This window comes from Opisthocomus hoazin, chromosome 4 (genome assembly GCF_030867145.1).
Source record: "Opisthocomus hoazin isolate bOpiHoa1 chromosome 4, bOpiHoa1.hap1, whole genome shotgun sequence".
Classification (NCBI taxonomy): domain Eukaryota; kingdom Metazoa; phylum Chordata; class Aves; order Opisthocomiformes; family Opisthocomidae; genus Opisthocomus; species Opisthocomus hoazin.
This window is the reverse complement of record NC_134417.1, coordinates 79,665,465-79,686,387: the sequence shown is the minus strand read 5'-3', so window position 1 is coordinate 79,686,387 and position 20,923 is coordinate 79,665,465. Positions and strand designations below refer to the sequence as shown.

At 49.9% G+C, this 20,923-nt stretch overlaps 1 protein-coding gene and 1 long non-coding RNA gene across 2 annotated transcripts; one reads left to right on the top strand and one right to left on the bottom strand.

Annotated features, from left to right (window-relative positions):
* Positions 1 to 5,545: 5,545 nt before the first annotated feature.
* On the bottom strand, positions 5,546 to 9,071 carry LOC142361197 (uncharacterized). Its single transcript, XR_012763808.1, has 2 exons — positions 8,847 to 9,071; positions 5,546 to 6,905 (listed from the first exon to the last, which is right to left on the bottom strand). It is a non-coding gene; the product is annotated as an uncharacterized LOC142361197 (long non-coding RNA).
* Positions 9,072 to 10,740: 1,669 nt separating this feature from the next.
* Positions 10,741 to 13,774, top strand: FZD8 (frizzled class receptor 8). The gene is given in 2 exon segments (XM_075419706.1): positions 10,741 to 11,696; positions 11,698 to 13,774. Coding segments are annotated over 2 exon segments (2,037 nt in total). The 5' UTR covers positions 10,741 to 11,085; the 3' UTR covers positions 13,124 to 13,774.
* The last annotated feature ends 7,149 nt before the right edge of the window (positions 13,775 to 20,923 follow it).

Genomic DNA, 20,923 nt, shown 5'->3' with positions numbered 1-20,923 from the left:
CTGCACAATTCACACACTTTCACTGAATCTTTAGGAAAACATGGACATAATCATGAATTCTAATGTACTAAAATTTCTTCGTTATACAATGTAAAGAAGTAGTAGTAGTAGTAGTAGTAGTAGTAGTAGTAGTAGTAGAGCTAATTGACTGTGTAGCACTATGCTTCAAAAAGTATTTGGATTCCACACATGCACAGCTGGAAAGTGATACCATAGGAGCTCACCCATATATCTCAATATTGTGCTTTCCTTTCTCCGTCCTCCTTCCCACCACAATTTTGGTACTAGTATGATGAATCTCTTTCTCAACAATACTCAAACTATTTCTTCCTTTCCAATGTAGTCTGGCTATTATCTTTTCTTGTAAATATTTATTTTAAATAATTCTAAAATAATAACAGAGAAGAGGGGAAATTACTGGTCATCTACTGACAATATAATATAATCAAATTCTGCTGACAGAAATTTGAAGGAAAAACATATACCCTGTCAGGAAAAGAAATAAAAGATACCCCATCTATTTTGGTCAGTATAACCACCAAGTAAACTTAAGTATACAGAAGTGTAACTAGATATATCTACTTTCAGGTAATCGTAAAACTTCTGAAGAGTTTATTAAAAATACAGAAAAAAATTAGTTGCTGTCTTACAAAACTAAGCATATGCTCTTTTACAGATTTGATCATTAATACCTGTGAAGGTTAAAAAAGCATAGTCTTGTTCAGCAGTCATGAAGCAATCTAAATTAAAAAGCCATGAAAACAAAGCTAAAAATATCTGGAAAGATACTTCTGTAAAAGTGCTAAGATGCAAAGCAAGCAATAAAGAATAACAATCAACTTTTGCTTAAGGAACACCACATGTTGCCAGTTGCTGATAGATTCTGGCTACAAATTGCATTCTAGCACTGAACTAATGACAGAACATAGCACATACTAAAACTAATGTAGGTCATATTAACAATTTCCCTCCCTGAATTTCAGTATTTGCTTTGTTTTCTCTTCTTGTCTTAATACAAAGTCCAGTGAGCTCTGCACAATTCTTACACTAATGTTCTACCCACTAGCTTCAGAAGAACATCCAAAAAGGCTCACAGTTGTATTTAAGACACAGTTGTAGCAAATTCTTGACGCTACAAGAAGAAATGAAAGAGAAATGGAAGCTGCAAAAGCAAAAAAGAAAAAAAATCAACAGGAAGTTTGGGAGTCCAGAATTAAAACTGATTCAGATGAAATTCTCTAACCCCACGCTCATGTCTTTTGCAATTGGCTTACACTTTGCTTGGAGGGAGGAGTTTAATTTCTGATAAATTTTGCTGAATTTCAGATTGCCAAAGCCTGCACTTACTCATTTATCGGTGTATTTCTCCTTACCCAAGGATGGCTATGTCATTTCAGATCAAAAGTCCATTAGGCAACTATCCTGCTTCCAAAAACAGCCACAAGTCAGAGCCAAGAGAAGAGAGTATGAGCAAAGATATCAAATACAGTATTTCCCCAGAGTAACTCCCCAGCCTTCAACTATATTCTACTCACGAATTCCTGAGACTGACATGATTTATCTGTTTAGCTTGCCCAACAGGTATTCTCTTTCAAGGACTTAGCCCATTACACCTTAAACTCACATATACTGTTTGCATCCACAACAACCCAAAACAAGGCTACCTTGGGTAAGGAACTAAGAACTGTATCGCACTGATGCTATGTTTTGTGTATATTCAGTGGACAGTGGATATGGCTACCCACATTTGCTTATTAAAACCCAGCCAAAATAAAAAAGCAAGATTGACGCACCCCTTGAAAGAAACTTTGAGTTTGCAGATATCCCAGCAAGTGGAGTCCAGTGGGAACCAGCATTCCAAGCACACTAAAACGCTGCAATAGCAGGAATTATAACAAGGTTGAATACAGCTGGAAAAGCAGGCAGATGTCATGAGTGAAAAAACAGACACCCTAACAAAAGCAGCAAAAAACCTCTGTGAGCCTCCGAGAACCCAACAACTGAATTTTGATCCAAGGAGGTTAAATATATGGCTGCTTGAAAATTTTCCACTGCTTCTATTTTTGATGGGAAACGAGGCTTTCAGCTAAACACTTTTTGGTCGGATTTTTTTTTTTTTTTGCATGTCTACGTATGTGCTTCTGCAAATATACTTTTCTTACCAAAAAGCCAAACTTACAAACCAAAATATTTTGATTGAAAACAAAAAATGTTATTAAGAAATTCTAGCATAGCATCTCATTAAATCTGTGGCTTACCTGCTTTACGTGGCAGATCTCCTCTAGCAACTAGACTTACCATTTAAATAACAACTCCACTAATAGGTCACTTCAAGGGACTCTCTACTTCCAGCACGTCCTCCAAAGCAGAAAGATCACGGCACAGTGTTGCAGGTGGTAGGCAACCACAGCCTCAGCCTTGCAGGATAGGACCAGCAGGCATCCAGATGATGTCAGGAAGAACACAGTAACATTTCAAATCAAGAAGCTTTAGTTTTCAGACAAAGCATGTAGTTTTTCCTGGAAAATTAAGACAAAAATGAAAAAAGCTTGGCATTTTTTACTAAAAATTCATGCAGGAAATTTCACAGGTCAAGCAAGGTCTTATTCATTAACCCGCAGATTCAAACCCGGCACCTGGATCCATCCACACACAACTCAGAAAAAATTTAAACAGCAGTAAAATGCTTCAAATTTTCCATAGCGATCCTGTTAGCAGGACTGTTCAAAAGCCAAGAAGCTAAAACCAAACAAAAACAATAAGGACTTGTTTGATGGCATAACTTTGTGTATGAGCCCTACGTTACAAAAGACCAACCAGCCTAACATACAAAATCAAAGGACAAAGACAAGCATCAAGCAATGGCTACACTCACTAGGTAAGAAATCTGTAATAAAAAAAATTCTGTATAGCAAAATTGGCAAAGTAGCAAGAAAATGAGATACTGCGTTTATTAATCCCTTTCAGGGCTCTCTATTTCAGTGAATTAACTAGAAGGAATAAATTTGATAAGGCTAGTGCAATAAACAGTTGAGACTAACAGCTATCCCACTATGACTGTTATCACCCCTTTTCTTGGAACCCCACAATCCACTGAAGAATTGAAAGCCTCTCATCCAGAAACAGACCCTGACCAGACCAAGACAGAGAAGCACCCGATTAATACTACCAGGGACAACGTTAGAACCAAATTTCTAATATCCATCTCCTCCCCTGTGTCTGTTTCCTGCCACACAGAATCACAGAATGGTAGGGGTTGGAAGGGACCTCTGGAGATCATCTACTCCAACCCCCCTGCCAAAGCAGGGTCACCACAGCAGGCTGCACAGGACCTTGTCCAGGCGGGTCTTGAATATCTCCAGAGAAGGAGAATCCACAAACCTCCCTGGGCAGCCTGTTCCAGGGCTCCGTCACCCTCAGAGGGAAGAAGTTCTTCCTCATGTTCAGACGAAACTTCCTGTGCTTCAGTTTGTGCCCACTGCCCCTTGTTCTGTCACTGGGCACCACTGAAAAGAGTTTGGCCCCATCCTCCTCACACCCACCCTCAGATATTTGTAAGCATTTATCAGGTCCCCTCGCAGCCTTCTCTTCTTCAGGCTGAACAAGCCCAGCTCCCTCATCCTCTCCTCATAGGAGAGATGCTCCATTCCCCTCATCATCCTCATAGCCCTCTGCTGGACTCTCTCCAGTAGCTTCTCATCTTTCTTGAACTGGGGAGCCCAGAACTGGACACAGTACTCCAGATGGGGCCTCACTAGGGCAGAGCATAGGGGAAGGAGACCCTCCCTCGACCTGCTGGCCACACTACTCCTAATGCACCTCAGAGCTGCATACGTACTCATACAATTGAGTCACCCCCACCCCGAGGGCAAAATAAATGTATACATAAAATAACAAATAAAATAAAAATGTGTACATAAAATAGTAAGTACAAATAAAAAATGTAATACATAAAAGAAATAAAAGACAAGAAATCAACCAAGACCTGCATCATTTGTAACACTGTTGTGAGCCCACAAAAGACAATGCAAAAAAAATCTTACACCAGTGGGGTACTACATTCTTTTCCCCCATCACACAGACAGAGGACTAACTACTGCCATCATTAGCACCAACTAAGAACCAGCAAAATTCAAAGGAACAGGCAAAGCAATATCCTTATTAAAAACTCAGTGGGTAAAATGGAAGGAAGGACATTTTGCTATTACAGTGAAATTTCTCTCAACAATTTGATTTTCAATCACACCATTCTTTTATTAAAACAAAAAATAGAGAAAGGTTTTTAACAGTGAGTTTCTGCTGAGACTAGGCACCTGAGAGCTCCCTGTAAGCAGTTCCAAACACTGCCTAATGCTGATTCCCTGCACAGAGTTAACATCTTTGACTGTCTAACGTTATAAAGTGCTAACACAATTTGTCATTCTCAAGGCCAATTTATTCATCAAAATTAGCACAAGCCCAAGCCTGCTGTCCTTATTCATATTTGGAATCACCAGCCACTTCTGTGTCGTCCCAGCAAAATTAGCACAGTGAAGGATTAGTCAGGATCTAACCCCAGAGATAAAAAATTCGGTTAGCACAAGTGAAATACAAAGAATAAATATTCAAAATGAGTGATGAAAGATATGCTTGTTATTTCCATTTTAACTCCAGGGCAATGAGTAACTTCAGTAAGAATTTCTCCATGTGATTTTTATCACTCAATATTTTAAAAATTACTACTATGCATCCTCCATCAAAAGTTGGGATTGGAAACAATGAAACTTTAAAAATGTCCACTTCAAACGTGTATGCAAAACATTATTCCCTTAAATTATGTTATTACTGACTTACGAGGTGCAAAAAATAGTGTCAGAATTTATGAACAACTTTGTATTGTTCAAGGATTTAACGACACACATTCCTCTTCAAATCAGTTACACAAAGTTTCGCTTTCTCATATCTGGCTTTTATCCTTATCCATGCCTTTCAACGCAAAGTGTCATTTTTTCTTCAGTTCACTTCCCACTCATAAGTGCATCACCTCATTTAATTTATAGCATGTGAGAAGCCAAACATGTAAGCTAACGTCTCCACATAGTTTATGCAAAAGTTACTAAGTCAAAGCGGACTACGCTGCCTAATCTTGTCTCCGACAGCCCAGATTAGCCTACTGCAGACAGGGGACCCTTAGCTCAAAGTCTTTCGTATCTCCTTCTCTCGTGTCTACTCCCAACAGGCTGGATCAGCTAGGAGAGCGCTATATTTCTTGCCAGGAGTGCCAGGGCTCCTTGCACTGTGGCAACCGAGCCACTCCAACTCTGATTTACAGTATAAGAGAGAGGATCCTGCACTCCCCAGCTTCTCTGTTGTGGTTCTTCCTTCTACCCTCTCAGTATCAATACTCAGAGTCAGTAAGAGTTACTTGTGCTATTACCCCATCCATAATCAACTGACCCAAATACAGATGCCATAAATTTAAGTAGGTCAAGTTAATAGATAGAGTCGCCTTAATTCCTCCAGCAGATCCGACAGGAAAGAACAGATACATGCATACCACACCATCTTCAAGCCAGCTTATAATTTTTATTTGGCAGCTGCCCACTTCCGATGACTATGGTTCAGTCAAGTAAGTCAGGTGGCAACGCAGTAGCAGCAGGTAACTACCAGAAGCTTTGCAGGGCTTTATACCCCCAGGCTTCCAAGACCAAATGGACTTCCCAACCCATGCTGGGAGTAATGATGCTACATGTGCCATTTGAGTATATATGAGCATTAACGACAATTTGATGAAACACGGAGAGAGACTCACAAATATGACCGCAGAAGTCACTGGCATGCTAGATTTCTGGACAGGCTTTGACTTTTAGGAGACAGTGGTGCATGTGTATACTCTTATATTATCGCCAGAGACTAAACCTCTCCTTGCCAGCCTGAATCCACATAAGCTTCCCAAGATTCATGGGTGCATTTATGTACTAATGTTCTAGCAGTTGTCAGAAAGTAAATTAATGGTTACCCGGGCAATCAGAGGAAGATAACGCTACTCACTAGGTCCATACATACTTAATATGGTTTGCAATTTAACTGCATGATATTTGTATTATTCTCCAAATACAGTGACAATGAATCAACGGACTGTTTAACTCAAGACAATTTACCTTCAAAAGTCACATGATTTCTCATGTGTGAAACATCACACCACAAGGTATTACAATTTGTAGTGCAGGAAGGTATAAAGCTTGCTAAATAATGGGCAAAATTAAAAAATAATATTAACGAAAATGAAAAAAGATTGCCCTCAAGAACATTTATTTTCTTTCATAATCCTTATAATACACATTTTCTTGCATTCCCTCTTTCTGCATTGTTTCACCAATGAGAAATGAAGCAATGTACAATTACACTGAGTTGGCAAATACATTGCAGCCCAATCATCAACTGCGTAGTGTGGGAGAACAAAGGTAAGCCCTTCGATATGTGTTCATCTTAACGTTGCCCTCATGCTGAACTGCTGTCCCCACTGACTCTATATGCTGATTCTGCTGCTCGTGCTGCTTCTCCAGCGAAGCCCACACATCCAAAGCAGCTTCAGGAAGAAGCCTCATCATGGTCTGCTCCTACGTTCAGCAGAAAATCCTCCAGCCACATTCATGTCCACAGCCTGCAGCTTCACTGTTGGAGCAATCCTCAGAACGTGGCACTGATCAGTCACTTTGTCATCCTCCTTTATGGTAAGGGGACAGCAAAGTACTCTTCCAGCAGTTTCTCCTCCTCCTCTGCCGCCTGCTCACTGCAGTCCAGCAGTAGCTACTGCAGCAGGTTGTGTTCAGCGTAATTTCTTCTTGCCTCAAGGCGCTCTCACGTCCCACTGACCAACAGTAGCATCACGGTACTGTGCCCATCCATGATCAGCTTTGACATCCCTGAAAAGATGTAAGCAGAACACTGTTCTTCTTGTCTACAAAAAGTTCTCATGATTCACAGTAAAATGCAGGCTGCCTCAGAAGATGTGTCAACCCCGTTCAACTTTTTTGTGAAAGGAAAAATATCTATCAAAATATAAGATATATACGCACACTGTACTCTCCCATCCCTATTTCTTTGCAGGTTTCACAGTGCTGAATTTTTACTCGTAACTTCTGCTTTGCAGACTTGCAGAAGTAGAGATCAACGTGTTCCTTCCCACCCTTGGCCTGCCCATCATGTCGCTCAGTTCTGGACTGCAGCTGGCATGTGAGAGAAAACGATGGGACTGGAAAGAACAGTTTCTCTTACTTTTCATGGGTACTTTTTAGGGAAAAGCTGAACACGGTAAGATGTCTATGAACACACCTGTAAAAATACTCTTTCTTCCTGTTCCCATTTACCCTGTCCTCAGAAAGTTCCACAGTTTCTAGTTTCATGGTGTTGTTCACTGTATCGGCCATGCAAAATCCCCTATGTCTTGTGGCTAACCAGCACTTGCATAGACAGTCGCTGGATAAAGCTCTGTGTCCTGCGATAGGAAGGAGATCAGCCTAGACAGCCCCTTCTGGGTTTAACCCATGAAATTACTGCGTTCAGTCAAGGCTTCATTCTAACAAGATTATTTGAACAACTTCCATGGACCGAGTTCTTCTTTTCAAACATTTTTATAAAAGCACTACTCATTGACCTATCCAATGCAGACAATGCCACAATAAAATTTACTGGAGAACATTAGGTGGGAATTAAAAAGCAATTTCTGACTCTTCTAAGCTAAATATCTGTATCTTTAAATAAACAAAATACCATTTTAAATCATAGATTTTATGTGGTGTTTTTCTTTCAAGTGAAAAAAAAAAATCAAGAGCCAATTTACTAACCTCAAACTAAAATGCCCTGTAGTTACCATTACCTGTTTTGGTGTGATCTATATAATCCCAAATGCAAAGCCTTAGATGCACACAAAAATTAAGCTTATGTTAGAGAGGCCAGTGACAAACCTGAATGTTTGGATAAGAGAGGCATGAATATCTGTGGCAACAAAGACCTGTAGAAGTGTTATCTACTTGTCAGACCTACAGGTCTGCAAAAGGTTGTAGCAGCTGTGACATCCTTGCCGCATTTATATTCCTGCATGACTTGAGGATTGGCTGTCTGTTTTGAAATCCCTGCGAAAGGTGCTCTAAAGCAATCTGTATTGCTATAGCAAAGCTCAGCTTTTCAGAAAGAGCAGCTGCTGTATTTTCTGGAATAAACACACAAACCATTTTAAGGACTTGACCCTTGATTCCTTCATCTCGGTAGTTCCACTGACTTCAGGGATGTCTCAGTGTATAAGAAACACACAGTGGGCTGCGATTCCACAGTCCTGAGCTACCCAGGCTGCTTTTCAGTCACATCAAGCAAAGCAGCCTCCCCACAGCTGTGCGGTTCTATACACCTGAAAGACAATTTCAAAAATTATCATGGTCTTACTAGGGAGCTTGCACGCACAGTCATTACTAAATTGCCATAAAGTCCCAGATTATCAATTTTGTCATCACTGAACTGCTTCAAGACACTCTATTGCTGTGCTGGGTTTCTTTTCATGCTGTAAGAAAACAAGAGCATACGAACGACAGTAAAAATGAAGCCAAGTGTACTGTTGAGAAACTTGGTATTCTCTCATTTCTAGGGGAGTTACAGTCTAATTCTGAACTGCAGCATTCAGCACGTCTCCTGAGTTTCCTTGCTGAAATATTGCAATGGAAATTTTACAGCATCTGTGTTGCTTTTGGAAGCCATCACCTCACATCTGCTGTCTCTGTAGTGTAGAGCTGAAGTTCAGCGTAAAAAGGTACTTTGTAACAGGCAACAGGAACCCTGACAGAGCCGTAATTTACAGACTCGCCCAGACTCACTCGTTTTTACATTCTGGACAGATTTTTCAGTAAGGCACCCTCCAAGCAGCCAGCAGCCCAGCAGCCACTGCTTAACACGGAGCATCGCATCCAGGGCTGGAAAGAGCCTTTTTCAGCCTCTGTCAGCCACGGAGCCCTCAGCCGGAGAAGCCTCTCATCCCGGTTTCTCCGCTGGGCACCGCTCGATCCCCAGCACTCTTCCCGGAGGGGAATCAGCACCGAAGCAGCCATCTCCTGCGCGCGGGAAAGTTCGCGTTCTGACCAGCAGCCGCAGCCCACGCGCGGCAGCGGGACGCGCCCCACGGCCCCGAGCCCTGCCCGCAGGTGGGCGCTGGCCGCACAGCGGGCTCCGCCAACACCGCGATGGCCGCGCAGCAGGCGCGCTGACGGCCCCGTCATCGCCCGTCTCCTCCCCCGGGGCAGGCCATGCCAGCGGCGGGGCGGACAGGCGAGGAGCGCAGCCCGCCAGCACGGCCGGCAGCCGCGGCGGGGGGCGGGGGTGGTTTGCCTCACGCGTTTAATTCCGTCCCGGCGCCCGCTCTGCCGCTCCCGGACCGCCCCCCCGGGGCCGGCTCCCTCCCCCCCGCCGCCCCGGCCCTGCGTCGAAACCGGGCGAAGGGCGGAATTCCACGCTGCCGGACGGCAGCCCCCGCCGCGCCGCCCTCCCGCCATCACAGCCATTAAAGCCCCAGCGTGAGCTCCGCACGGCGCCGCAATTAGCGAACAAACGCCCTGTCCTGGGAGGACGACAACCCCCCGGGACGGCCCCGCCGCGCACCGAGCCCGCCGCCCGCAGCCGCTCCCCTTAAGGTGGCCCGGCTGCCGAGGGGCCGCCGAAACACCCTCCTCCTTCCCCCCCGTTCCCCACAGCGGGGCGGCGAACAGCAGCGGGGCAGCTCAGGGCCGCCCCGGGCGCGGAGGGCGGCGGGCGGCGGGCACCGGGCGGAGCGGCGGGACAGGGGGCGGCCTCGCGCGGCGGCGCCTGCGCGGGGAGCGAGGCGCGCGCGTGGCGCCTCAGCCCTTTGCGGCCTCGCGCGGCGGCGCCCCGCCGCCAGGAGACACCGCGCCGCGCCTCGAGCGGCCGCGGCCCGGCTGGAACCGGGCACCCGCAGCCCACCTCAGTACCTCCCCGGGCGGAGGAGCACCGGCTCGAACCGCGCGGGGCCGCTCCCCGTAGTCCCACGGGGGAACCTGGGTGGCTGGCGTGGGCGCGCCGCGGCACGCGGGTAGGGCCGCGCCCGCTGCCCGAGCCGCCCAGCCGTGCCGGCTCTCGACGGCGCGAACCTGGGGTGGCCGAGAACCCGTGCGAGGGGAAGGAAGCGCCCTGCAGCAGCCCGGACCGGGGCTTGCCTGCCGCTGCCCACGCACCCGGCAGGGAGCGTTCCACGGGGCAGCACCGCACACCGCACCGCACCTTCCCGTACGGGCCGGAGCCCCCACGGCGCAGAGAAAAAACCGCGGCCGGCCCGCAGCCGGGGCTCCGGCTCCACCTTAAGGAGGGCTGGGGCCGGCCCCCCGGCCCCCGCCCGGGCCCGACTGATAGGCGGCCGAGGGCACGGAGGCGGGGCCAGGCGGCGCTCTCTATAAATATTCATGAGAGCGCGGCGGCCGGAGCGGCGCTGCCGGGGTCGGAGAGCGAGAAGTTGCGTGGAGGCGCCGCCGCGCTCGCCCCGCGGCTCAGGTAGCGCGGTCGCGGCCAGGGGCGCCCGGCTCGCCCCGCCGGCAGCGGGCGGTGAGGCGGAGAGCGAGGGCCGGCGGGCGGCTCGCCGCGGAGCCCGACGCTCGGGCGGGGGCGGCAGGCAGGCGGGAGGAGCCGCTCCGGCCCGCCCCGGCACCGGCCGCGCCGCTGCCCGCCCGCTCGGGGCGGTGGGAGCCCGGCGCCGCGGGGCGCGCCGCGCGGGGACCGACGGCGAAACTTCTCCGTGCCCGGCCGGCGCTGGAGAAGCGGCGACCCCCCTCCCCCCGCGCAGCCAGCCCCGCCGGGAGCGATGCGACGGCGGCCGAGGAGCCTTCCGTGAGCGGAGCCCCCCCCCTCCTCTGGCGGCTCCCCCTCGACCGGGTGCCCGCGGGGCCGCCTACCTCCCGGGCGACGGAGCCCCGCGGGGGCTGCGAGCCCTCTCACCTGCGGCCGGCGCGGAGGGGGCCGCCCTCCGCCCCCCCGAGGGGCAGCCGGGGCGGGGGGGGTGCTGTAGCGGGACGGGAGAGGAGCCGGGGCCGCCGCCGCCCGGCGCCGCCGAGCATGGAGTGGAGTTACCTGTTGGAAGTCACCTCGCTGCTCGCCGCCCTGTCCCTGCTGCAGCGCGCGGGCTGCGCCGCCGCCTCGGCCGCCGCCGCCTCCTCCTCGTCCTCGGCCAAGGAGCTGTCGTGCCAGGAGATCACCGTGCCCCTCTGCAAAGGCATCGGCTACAACTACACCTACATGCCCAACCAGTTCAACCACGACACGCAGGACGAGGCCGGGCTGGAGGTGCACCAGTTCTGGCCGCTGGTGGAGATCCAGTGCTCCAGCGACCTGCGCTTCTTCCTCTGCAGCATGTACACCCCCATCTGCCTGGAGGACTACAAGAAGCCGCTGCCGCCCTGCCGCAGCGTCTGCGAGCGGGCCAAGGCCGGCTGCGCGCCGCTGATGCGCCAGTACGGCTTCGCCTGGCCGGACAGGATGCGCTGCGACCGCCTGCCCGAGCAGGGCAGCCCGGACACGCTCTGCATGGACTACAACCGCACGGACCTCACCACCGCCGCCCCGCCGCCCGCCAAGCCCCCGCTCCGCGGCGGCGCCAGGCCCGGCGGCCCCGCCCGGGCGCCGCACCCCGCCGCCGCCGCCCCCCCCCCCCGCCCCGCCGGCCGAGGCCCCGCGCAAGCCGCCGCGGCCGCCGCCGCCCTGCGAGCCGGGTTGCCAGTGCCGGGCGCCCATGGTGTCGGTGTCCAGCGAACGGCACCCGCTGTACAACCGCGTCAAGACGGGGCAGATCGCCAACTGCGCCCTGCCCTGCCACAACCCCTACTTCAGCCCCGACGAGCGCGCCTTCACCGCCTTCTGGATCGGGCTCTGGTCCGTGCTCTGCTTCCTCTCCACCTTCGCCACCGTCTCCACCTTCCTCATCGACATGGAGCGCTTCAAGTACCCCGAGCGCCCCATCATCTTCCTGGCCGCCTGCTACCTCTTCGTCTCCCTCGGCTACCTGGTGCGCCTGGTGGCCGGGCACGAGAAGGTGGCGTGCAGCGGCGGCGCGGCGGGGGCGGGCGGCGCGGCGGGGGCCGGGGCGGCGGCGGCGGCGGGGGCGGGCGGCGGCGCGGCGGCGGCGGGGGGGGGGCGCGGCGCGGCGGGCGGCGCGGCCGAGCTGCAGCCGGAGCTGGCGGGGGCCGAGCACGTGCGGTACGAGAGCACCGGCCCGGCGCTCTGCACCGTGGTCTTCCTGCTCGTCTACTTCTTCGGCATGGCCAGCTCCATCTGGTGGGTCATCCTCTCCCTCACCTGGTTCCTCGCCGCCGGCATGAAGTGGGGCAACGAGGCCATCGCCGGCTACGCGCAGTACTTCCACCTGGCTGCCTGGCTGCTCCCCAGCGTCAAGTCCATCGCCGTGCTGGCGCTCAGCTCCGTCGACGGCGACCCCGTGGCCGGCATCTGCTATGTGGGCAACCAGAGCCTGGAGAACCTGCGGGGCTTTGTGCTGGCGCCGCTGCTCATCTACTTGGCCATCGGCTCCATGTTCCTGCTCGCCGGCTTCGTCTCGCTCTTCCGCATCCGCAGCGTCATCAAGCAGCAGGGCGGCCCCACCAAGACCCACAAGCTGGAGAAGCTGATGATACGCCTGGGCCTCTTCACCGTGCTCTACACTGTACCAGCGGCCAGCGTGGTCGCCTGCCTCTTCTACGAGCAGCACAACCGGCCCCGCTGGGAGGCCACGCACAACTGCCCCTGCCTGCGCGACCAGCAGCCCGACCAGGCCCGCCGCCCCGACTACGCTGTCTTCATGCTCAAGTACTTCATGTGCCTGGTGGTGGGCATCACCTCCGGCGTCTGGGTCTGGTCTGGCAAGACCCTCGAGTCCTGGAGGGCCCTCTGCACCCGCTGCTGCTGGGCCAGCAAAGGTGCCGCCGTGGCTGGGGGCGCAGGGGCCGGGGCAGGCGGGCAGGCGGCCATCGCCACGGCGGGAGGACTTGGGGCTGGAGGCGGTGGCTCCCTCTACAGCGACGTCAGTACCGGCCTGACGTGGAGGTCAGGCACCGCCAGCTCTGTCTCCTACCCCAAGCAGATGCCCCTGTCTCAAGTGTGAGGAGGGGGAGAGAGGCCAAAGGTTAGGGAGTGAGGGACACCGGCCTGCATAAAATGCCCCCTCACTGTTTGGTGCCATTAATGAACTCCTAATGGTCCTTATTAGCCACCGCTTGTATGGAACAATGCAGCTGGCAGAGGCCCCGGGCTCCGGCCCCCTCCTCCTTCCACGCCATTCATATGCGGGAGCGTGTCCTTCAAGGAGCCAGCTTATTATTTTGCTGGTAGAGGAGGGTAGGGGCTCACCCGTGTCTTGCAGAGCGCAGGGCACGGCGGCTTCTGATTCACTCTGGACTGACAGCAGCTCCTCACTCGTGGGAGGGAGGGTCTTCCCCCCCCACCACCCCCCCCCATCCTGAGGTGGGAGTCTGCTGGGACTGCAGGTTTTTGGGATATTGATGACCGGGCAAATGCCTTACAACACAGACTGAATCAAAACATGTCTTAATTATACACCCCAGCTAAATACGGGTTTCCTACATTAAAGGATGTATTTATATAATTATTTGTTACCTTGTACAGATGTGTAAAATATGTATATATCCAAAGCTATACAGTCTGTAAATTTTTTTGTAAAAAAGTTTAGAGGCTACCCCTGTAAGAGCAAATATGAGTATTCTATTTTGTCAATAAAATGACTTTTGATAAATGACTTTTTCAAGCTTTTCCCCTACTCCTGCCCTGGTTATTCCAGCTGCCATGTCTTCAGGTGGTGCTATAAAGGACGAGCTACGTTCATGCTCCAGCCATTGCTGTATGATAGATGGCTGCCTCTGTTGAAGCGGTGAGAAACGTAGGCACAAGGAAAACAAGTCATTCAACTGAAGTTGCTCTGAAAAAAGTGTTTGCCAAAACCGGGAGGTGCCTCACCATAGTTCTCCCCTGCTTTTTGAAAGATGACAGCGTCTTTACACTGAGCCTTTACAAAGGAGTCATCTCGCATGGCATGTTAAGTGTCCTTTTAAAACGGGTGCTATTTTAGGAATGTGCACACACTGCCTATCTGTTGTCTAGGCTGCTGTAAGCACCTGCCTTTCCGCGGATGCGTGCTGAAGTGCCGGAGGTTAATGTTTTAAATTCATAGATCATGTACGACGGTGGGACAGCGAGTTGAGATTTGTTAGATCAATCTCTCCTTAACAGATTAAACTAACATCTTAACCTTTCATACTTAACTTTTGTATATCAAATATGGTCCTTTTTCAAGAGAAAAGGTATTGTTCTTCTGTCAGGACTAAGCTAATTTATTTGAGCAGAAGGCTGTTGAATTAGCAGAAGAATGCTTTAGCAATTGTTGAACTTTTTACCTGTCTGCCCAGTGGCTCAGAACATCATTCCTTTAAGAAGGGCTAAATGAATAGGGTTAATCTGTAGGGAACTTGGTTTCTTTTGAGTTTGTGAAAACTTTGATCTTTTCTCTTCCCCGAACGTGATGTATAGTCTGAAGTTTCTTTCCCTGCTGCCTGGTTCCTCTTGTTGCAGACCAATTGGCCACCATGGAGCCTTAAAGTTCTTCAATTAAAGGGACTTGGGACTTTTTTTTTTTTATTTTATTTTAAGAGGAAGACTTGTAACAGTTAGTGAACACCAGAGGGAAGAGGGAGAACAGCCTTTTAAACAGCTTTTCCCTGCATTGTTAGCCAGACTGCAGGCAGCAAGGCATGGCTTGGAGCATTATAGAAAAGAGCTATGAATGCCCTACAGGTGGTCTTCTCACATAATCTCCCCAATTTAAAACATTTTCCTTTACAGGACAATTGCATTACAAAACTCCCTTCTCTTTTGCTCCTAATTGAACCAAAGAACAACTACAAGATTTTCTTTAAAAACTAAGTGTCTGAAAAAAAATTGAAAATCTATTAATGACATTCTAATCTGTTTTCTAAAACGGGACCCCTTGGAATACCATGAGTAAAAGCTGCACTACATGTTATTCCAGATATTTTTATGCCTTCTGCTTATATTCTACCAAATTAGCAATCATTTAAAAGCAATTGGTTAGGTTGTGTGCTAGCAGTGAAAAGATAGCCCCAGGTCCCTTATTAACCTGTCAATCATGGTAAGAGATGGGCAGCTACCCTACTAATGACACAGATATCAATCACGATTTGTGGGAAAAACCTTGTTCCATTGAGCGCTGACTTGATTATTGGTGTCCCTTTCAAAGAACCCATAATTTAATAGACTCCTCCACGTCTACAAAGTTACTGGGATCATGAAAAGGAGGAATTGAAAATGCCAATCTCTAACTCCTTGGAGGGAAAAATGATTTTAACTTCTCAAATGCAAAGGATGTTCCACTGGGATTTATGCACAGGGGCTATTTACACACCAATTGACCACAGTCAGAATATTGACACACCTGTATACTGTATACCAGTATTTTCCTGTATTGCCGGAAACACTTCTTGACAGTTGTTGAAACATTTAAATCAACGTGGCAATTTTCCCTGCTGTCAGTGGGGCTGAGGTGGAGGTCTTCTTCCTGCTGAGGAAGCCCGGTGTATGGAAGCGCAATCGCTTCCTCAGATCAAAATCTGCGATCCTTCCCTTCCAGTGGTTTCTAGCAAGGGAGACCGAGGGGAGGTACAGCCACAACTGCTCTGTGAGCGGTTGTTTAGGTAGGTCTCTCAAAGACTGCTGGAACAGGTTGCTAGTGCTGCCGTAAAAGCATTTCTAGTATACAATAGGAAGTAGCTCTGTGGCTTAACCTGCCCTGGAATGAGCCAAGAGCTGCTGCAGGTGGACTTAGGCAGGAAAGCACTCTTCGAGCTAGTTAGGTTAACAAGATGCCCACTTTGGCATTTGGAAGTGACTGAGTCTCATTTTTATTCATTTGCATTATTGCAAAGGTTAAACGAATAAAAATGAGACAAAATTCAAACTGCTAGAAACACAGATCTGAGCAAACAGTGCTGGGGAAGTTAATGTACAAGTGCAGATTTTTGTGAATCAACATAAAATTTGTGTCTAGGGAAAAAAAAAAAAAACCAACAGCAAGGCATTGAGGCATACAAGAAATAAAAATCCACAGTTACACAGAACTTCAAATTATTATGATACCCTTTATCAGAATTTAAAGATAAATTTGCTAGGAAGATGCAAAATATATCGGTGAGGTGGCAGGAGTTACATGTTACCTTTCAAGGTCAGATGATAAACTGCCTTCTCCCTAACTCTGCCAGAGAGCTACCAAAACCAGACCCACCTGCCTCGTGGCCCGGGCCTGCGACCGAGGAGCAGGAGTGCCCTCGGTGTCCATGCCGGCATGGGCTCACCCATGGGCAGGGGCAGAACCCACGCTCCCCGGCACCCACCCCGGCTCGGGAGAGCTAAGGGAACACTTTATTACCACTGCCGGGGCTCCACAGGACAGCTTGTGTGGCAACTTTTGGAGAGAGGGCAACCAAGATCCTGCTACAGCTCACAGAAAGGTCTAACCGCCTGCTCTGCTCGGGAGGGTGACTAAGCTAGCAGAGAAACATAGTTGGGGATTTTCATCTTTTTTTCTTTCTTCTCTAGTAAGCAGCATACCTTTAGTGTGTTCCTTCTTTTTCCAGGACCGCTCCCTGCTTTACGTGTCCCAGCTTCAAAAGGAAATCTTGTGGCTTGTTCTCCTCGTGCTGTAAGGAGGGAACAATCCTGTAGCCTCCCCGAAGGTGCTGGCCCAGCTGCCAGTGGGTCTTTCAACCAGAGTCAGAGCAGTCCAGGAGTGCCGCAGAGCCTGGGGAGGGACAGCCCACCCCCCCTGGACCCTGCTGCTGAGCCCCTGGGAGCTGCCTAGAGGTGTCCTGAAACCTGCTTCCCTGGAGAAGCTTCCCTGGAGCTTTGATAATCAGTCATGGCAGGGAAGGGACTTCAGGCAGGGAGGAATTGGGACATTCTTATATACTGAAATAAAATGAATGTGGCCATGCTTTCTGAGAAGGCTATGAAGGCTGAGACTGGCACACAAGGAGTCTTTTTTTGTTCTTTCTTACAGAATATCTAAAGTGTTGGGTTGCTCACCCATTAAAGAGTTCTTCAAATGTGCTTGACTAGTCCTAAAAAGTCTCCCAGGTGGCGTAGGAAATCTGGAGGCAGGGGGGCCTCTGGGCACATGCTATGCACAGCATGCTTCACTCCAGCTTCAGAGCCCAGGTTTCTTCCAGATTCACTCGGTCAGACACCTTGCTAGACACCTGAAGGTGACTTGCAGGAAAAATCAACAGTTTTTCACAAGAGGAAACAAGTACTGGGACCCAAAGCAGCATGTCCAAATTTAAAAAGGAATCAATAGTTGAGAAAGAAATATCAGAGTCCTTGGGAGAAACCCAGGTCCACTTTGAAGTACAAAAGCTTCAATACAAATAAGATACTACGGTTTGATCCCTGTGACTGTGCTCAACGTACTTCTTTCACAAGCACTACATGCAGTGCAAGAGCCGAACCTAGCCTGCCCAGTAAGTTAGCCTTCCAACAGTAAAGACATGGAATTTTATACAGGATAGCCAGGCCACCTAATGTGGGAGAAAAGCAAACTGGTGATAATGGATGTTGAAAAAAGCCAAAAGATGCTCCTCAGTGTGGGCCAGTCAAACCAGCTTGTAGCATCACAACCAGTTTCCAAATTGCCTGTTACAACCTGCCCGTAGCATGCCCTGCTCCTGCACCCTGTTTGAGGAGCCACGCGGCCTGTGTTTCTCTGGGCACTTGCTTCTTCCACTCCCACCCACTGTGGCCTGACCAGCTTCTGGCCCAACGGGGAAGCAAGGGAAGAACAATCTCTCTTCCATTGCTCCCGCTGGCTGTGTTCCCTCTCTTTTTGCCCTGCATACCAAAACTAGATGATACTGGGAAGATAGCACACCTCTTCCTAGAATTAAAGAGGCTGCACAACAAAGGTCACCCTGAAAGCAATAGGATGAGCCTAAGAAGAATAAGGAAAGTGATTTACAGATGACGGTCCAAAGAAGAGACACTAAACAAAGTGGACTCCCTGCACGTAGTCATGATGAGTTCTGGGCAGCCTTTAGGAGAACTCAATTAGAAATGTTCAGACAGCTCTACTTAAGCTTTTGTAAATGCCCATCATTACTGTAATCAGGTGTATGAATTTCACTAGTTCAGCAGAAAGGATAACACATCATAAATGCTATGGTGGTACGGAAATAACTAGTGTCTGGTATTAAAATGTGGAGCCGTAATCTGAGGTGACTAAGGATAGTCAGGTCACTTCAGAAACTGGTACCTAAGGTCAAACGCTGAACCAAGCTTTTTGAAGGCTGAGACAATACTTTTTCACTCCTACAGGTCTCTTATCTATGATCTCAAAACACTTTACATTCACTAGTGATTAACAGTCAAATTTCTTCTTGGGAGACAAGAACTGCAGTAACACCCAGGCTAACGAAACTTCAGTGCAAGTCTCAGGGGAGAACCCGGATTTCCTGGCTCGTGCGTGCTTTCCAGAACGCTCCATTCTACAAGCCTGCCCTAGCACCTCTGCCCTCCCCACCAGCTCCCCCCAGGAACCCTCCCCAGGCGGCCACCGCCCGCACGCCTGGAGCGCCCGCAGTCTCCCAGGCACCGCACCACATCCCTCAGCCGATTTCAGCGGAGCCGGCACTCGCCAGCACCAGTCCCGCTGCTGCCTGTGCCAGCCAGGCAGTGCCCCAGCCCTCACAGGGGCCCGGGTGGCAGCGGCGATGCTCTTCACCTTGGAGACACGGAGAGACCGGAGGGAGCGGGGTGAGCCGCCGCCGCGGGCGGGCGCGGGGCCCTCGCGTCAGGCTGCCATCCCGAATCTGGGCCATGAGGGGCTGACGTGACACCGGCTCTGAAGGAGCAGGGTACAACGGCCCGTTCTCCCCGTTCTCCGAGGCGGGCAGGGATGGAAAAGGGGGGGCACAACAGCTGTGGGCGTGCGTCGGGCAGGGAAGCGGAGCACCCCGGGAGGAGCGGGGGCGGGCGCCGGCTCGGCGGGCGGGGGCGGGCGGTGCCGGCAGCGCCCTCCGCTGGGCAGCGCGGGGATTGCCTGCCCGCGCCGCCCCGCGCCCGCCGCCCGCGGCTCTTCCTCGGCTGCGCCGGTCGGCCGGGCCGGGGGGCCGGGACCGCGCCGCCGTCCCCGCTGCCCGCTGCCCTCTGCCCGCTGCCCCCTGCCCGCTGCCCGCTGCCCTCTGCCCGCTGCACGCTGCTTTCAGAGCAACGTGTCCAATACATCATCAAGAAGAAAGCTGGGCTATCTCTCCGATGCCATCTGGTTTTGTTAGTATGGTGCAGAAAAAAAAAAAAGGTTCTTTTCCAATCGTTTTTGCCTTCCGTGCGACTCGTTAGATGTTCCGTGCGTGTTTTAAGCGCGTTAGCTAGATGTTCTTTCCTCCAAATATTTGTCGCTGCTAAATTACACCTAACATTTTTCACCGAGAAGCCTTAGTCTCAATTATTTTTTTCTAAGTCTCGATTATTTTTTCTACTTGATTTTTTTCCAAAAAAGAAACCTACGACTAGAATGTCCCGTTTTCACATCATCTGAAAGGGGAAAGAATAATTTCCATGCTATGACCTGGCGTGATTCAAGAGGTGTGTTCCACATGACACCCTCGTCACTTCGCAGCAGTTGAAATCCAAACAGTCTCTTTCAGCGTAAATCAGAAAACGTAGCGACCTGGCTTATGAAACAAATGACTTGCTTTGGCTTTCTGTCCCAGTGCAGGGTGGGAATAAAATGAAACCTGACTTTTTGGGAGGGAAGGGGAAATGTTTCCCACCCAGCGACAGACCCTGCAGCCTGGGGGCGGCGAGGTCGGAGTGGCGGCCGCCTGGAGCTGCCAAAGAGCGGGATGCCAGCCGCTCCCCGGGAGCTGCCCGCCTGTCTTCCCCCCAGCAGAAAACACTTTTACAGTTGGGATGGTTTTAAGCTGAAGTTACTTTTTTTGCAAAACTGTAGGGAAGCGATGTTTTGCTTGTAACAACTTGGAAACCCACAGCTTTCCCGGGTAGGGAGCAGGGCGCTAGGAAACCACAGCGACCCACAAGAAGTTTCACTGCTGCCATCCTCTAGCTCATTAGTGTACAAGAATTGCGTGTGTTGTTTTTAGCAGCTAAAGAGTTATTTATGGCTTCTATGTTCTCAAGCCAAAGTGAGTGAGGGGTGCAACCAGGGCAAACGCATCAGAGCAATGCAAATCACTGACAAGGCATCATGAATGCAAGCTGAGCAGAATTTAAATACAATCCATGAATGAGAGGAAAGATTTGCATGAGGGAAAGAATCATTAGAATCTGATTTAACAAGCAGTATATAAAATGGGCCTTTGCAGCTTAAAATGAAGCAAAGCACATTCACATTATACATTCTTCATGAAAAAAAGCAAAATCACAAAAAACCTAATTTATTAGTAGAGCTTGGAATAGAAATGGTTTTCACAGAATACCTTTAGATCCTGATTCAGAAACTTGTGCTTGATTGCTTTCTTGAATAGAAGTGGATCATAAGCATGTAGGGTGGTAAGGACTATTTAAGTGCATGCCAAAGTCCTATTGACTTCAGTGAGATTTTATAAGTTGCTTAAAGTAAGCATATGCATAAATGTTTTCCTGAACAACAGTGCTTTTCTGAATTAGGGTTTAACTCATGAGTTTACACAGTGCTTTCAAACATAATTCCTTCCAGGAAAAAAGGATAGATGAGAACAAAAAAAAATAAAATTATGTACTTCTGCATGTCTTAAAAGAAATTAATGGAGAATTATTCTGGGAAGAATTATTCAGGGTAGACTTTTCTGTCCAAAAGCCAACAGTGAAAAATCTGTGGAAGTTG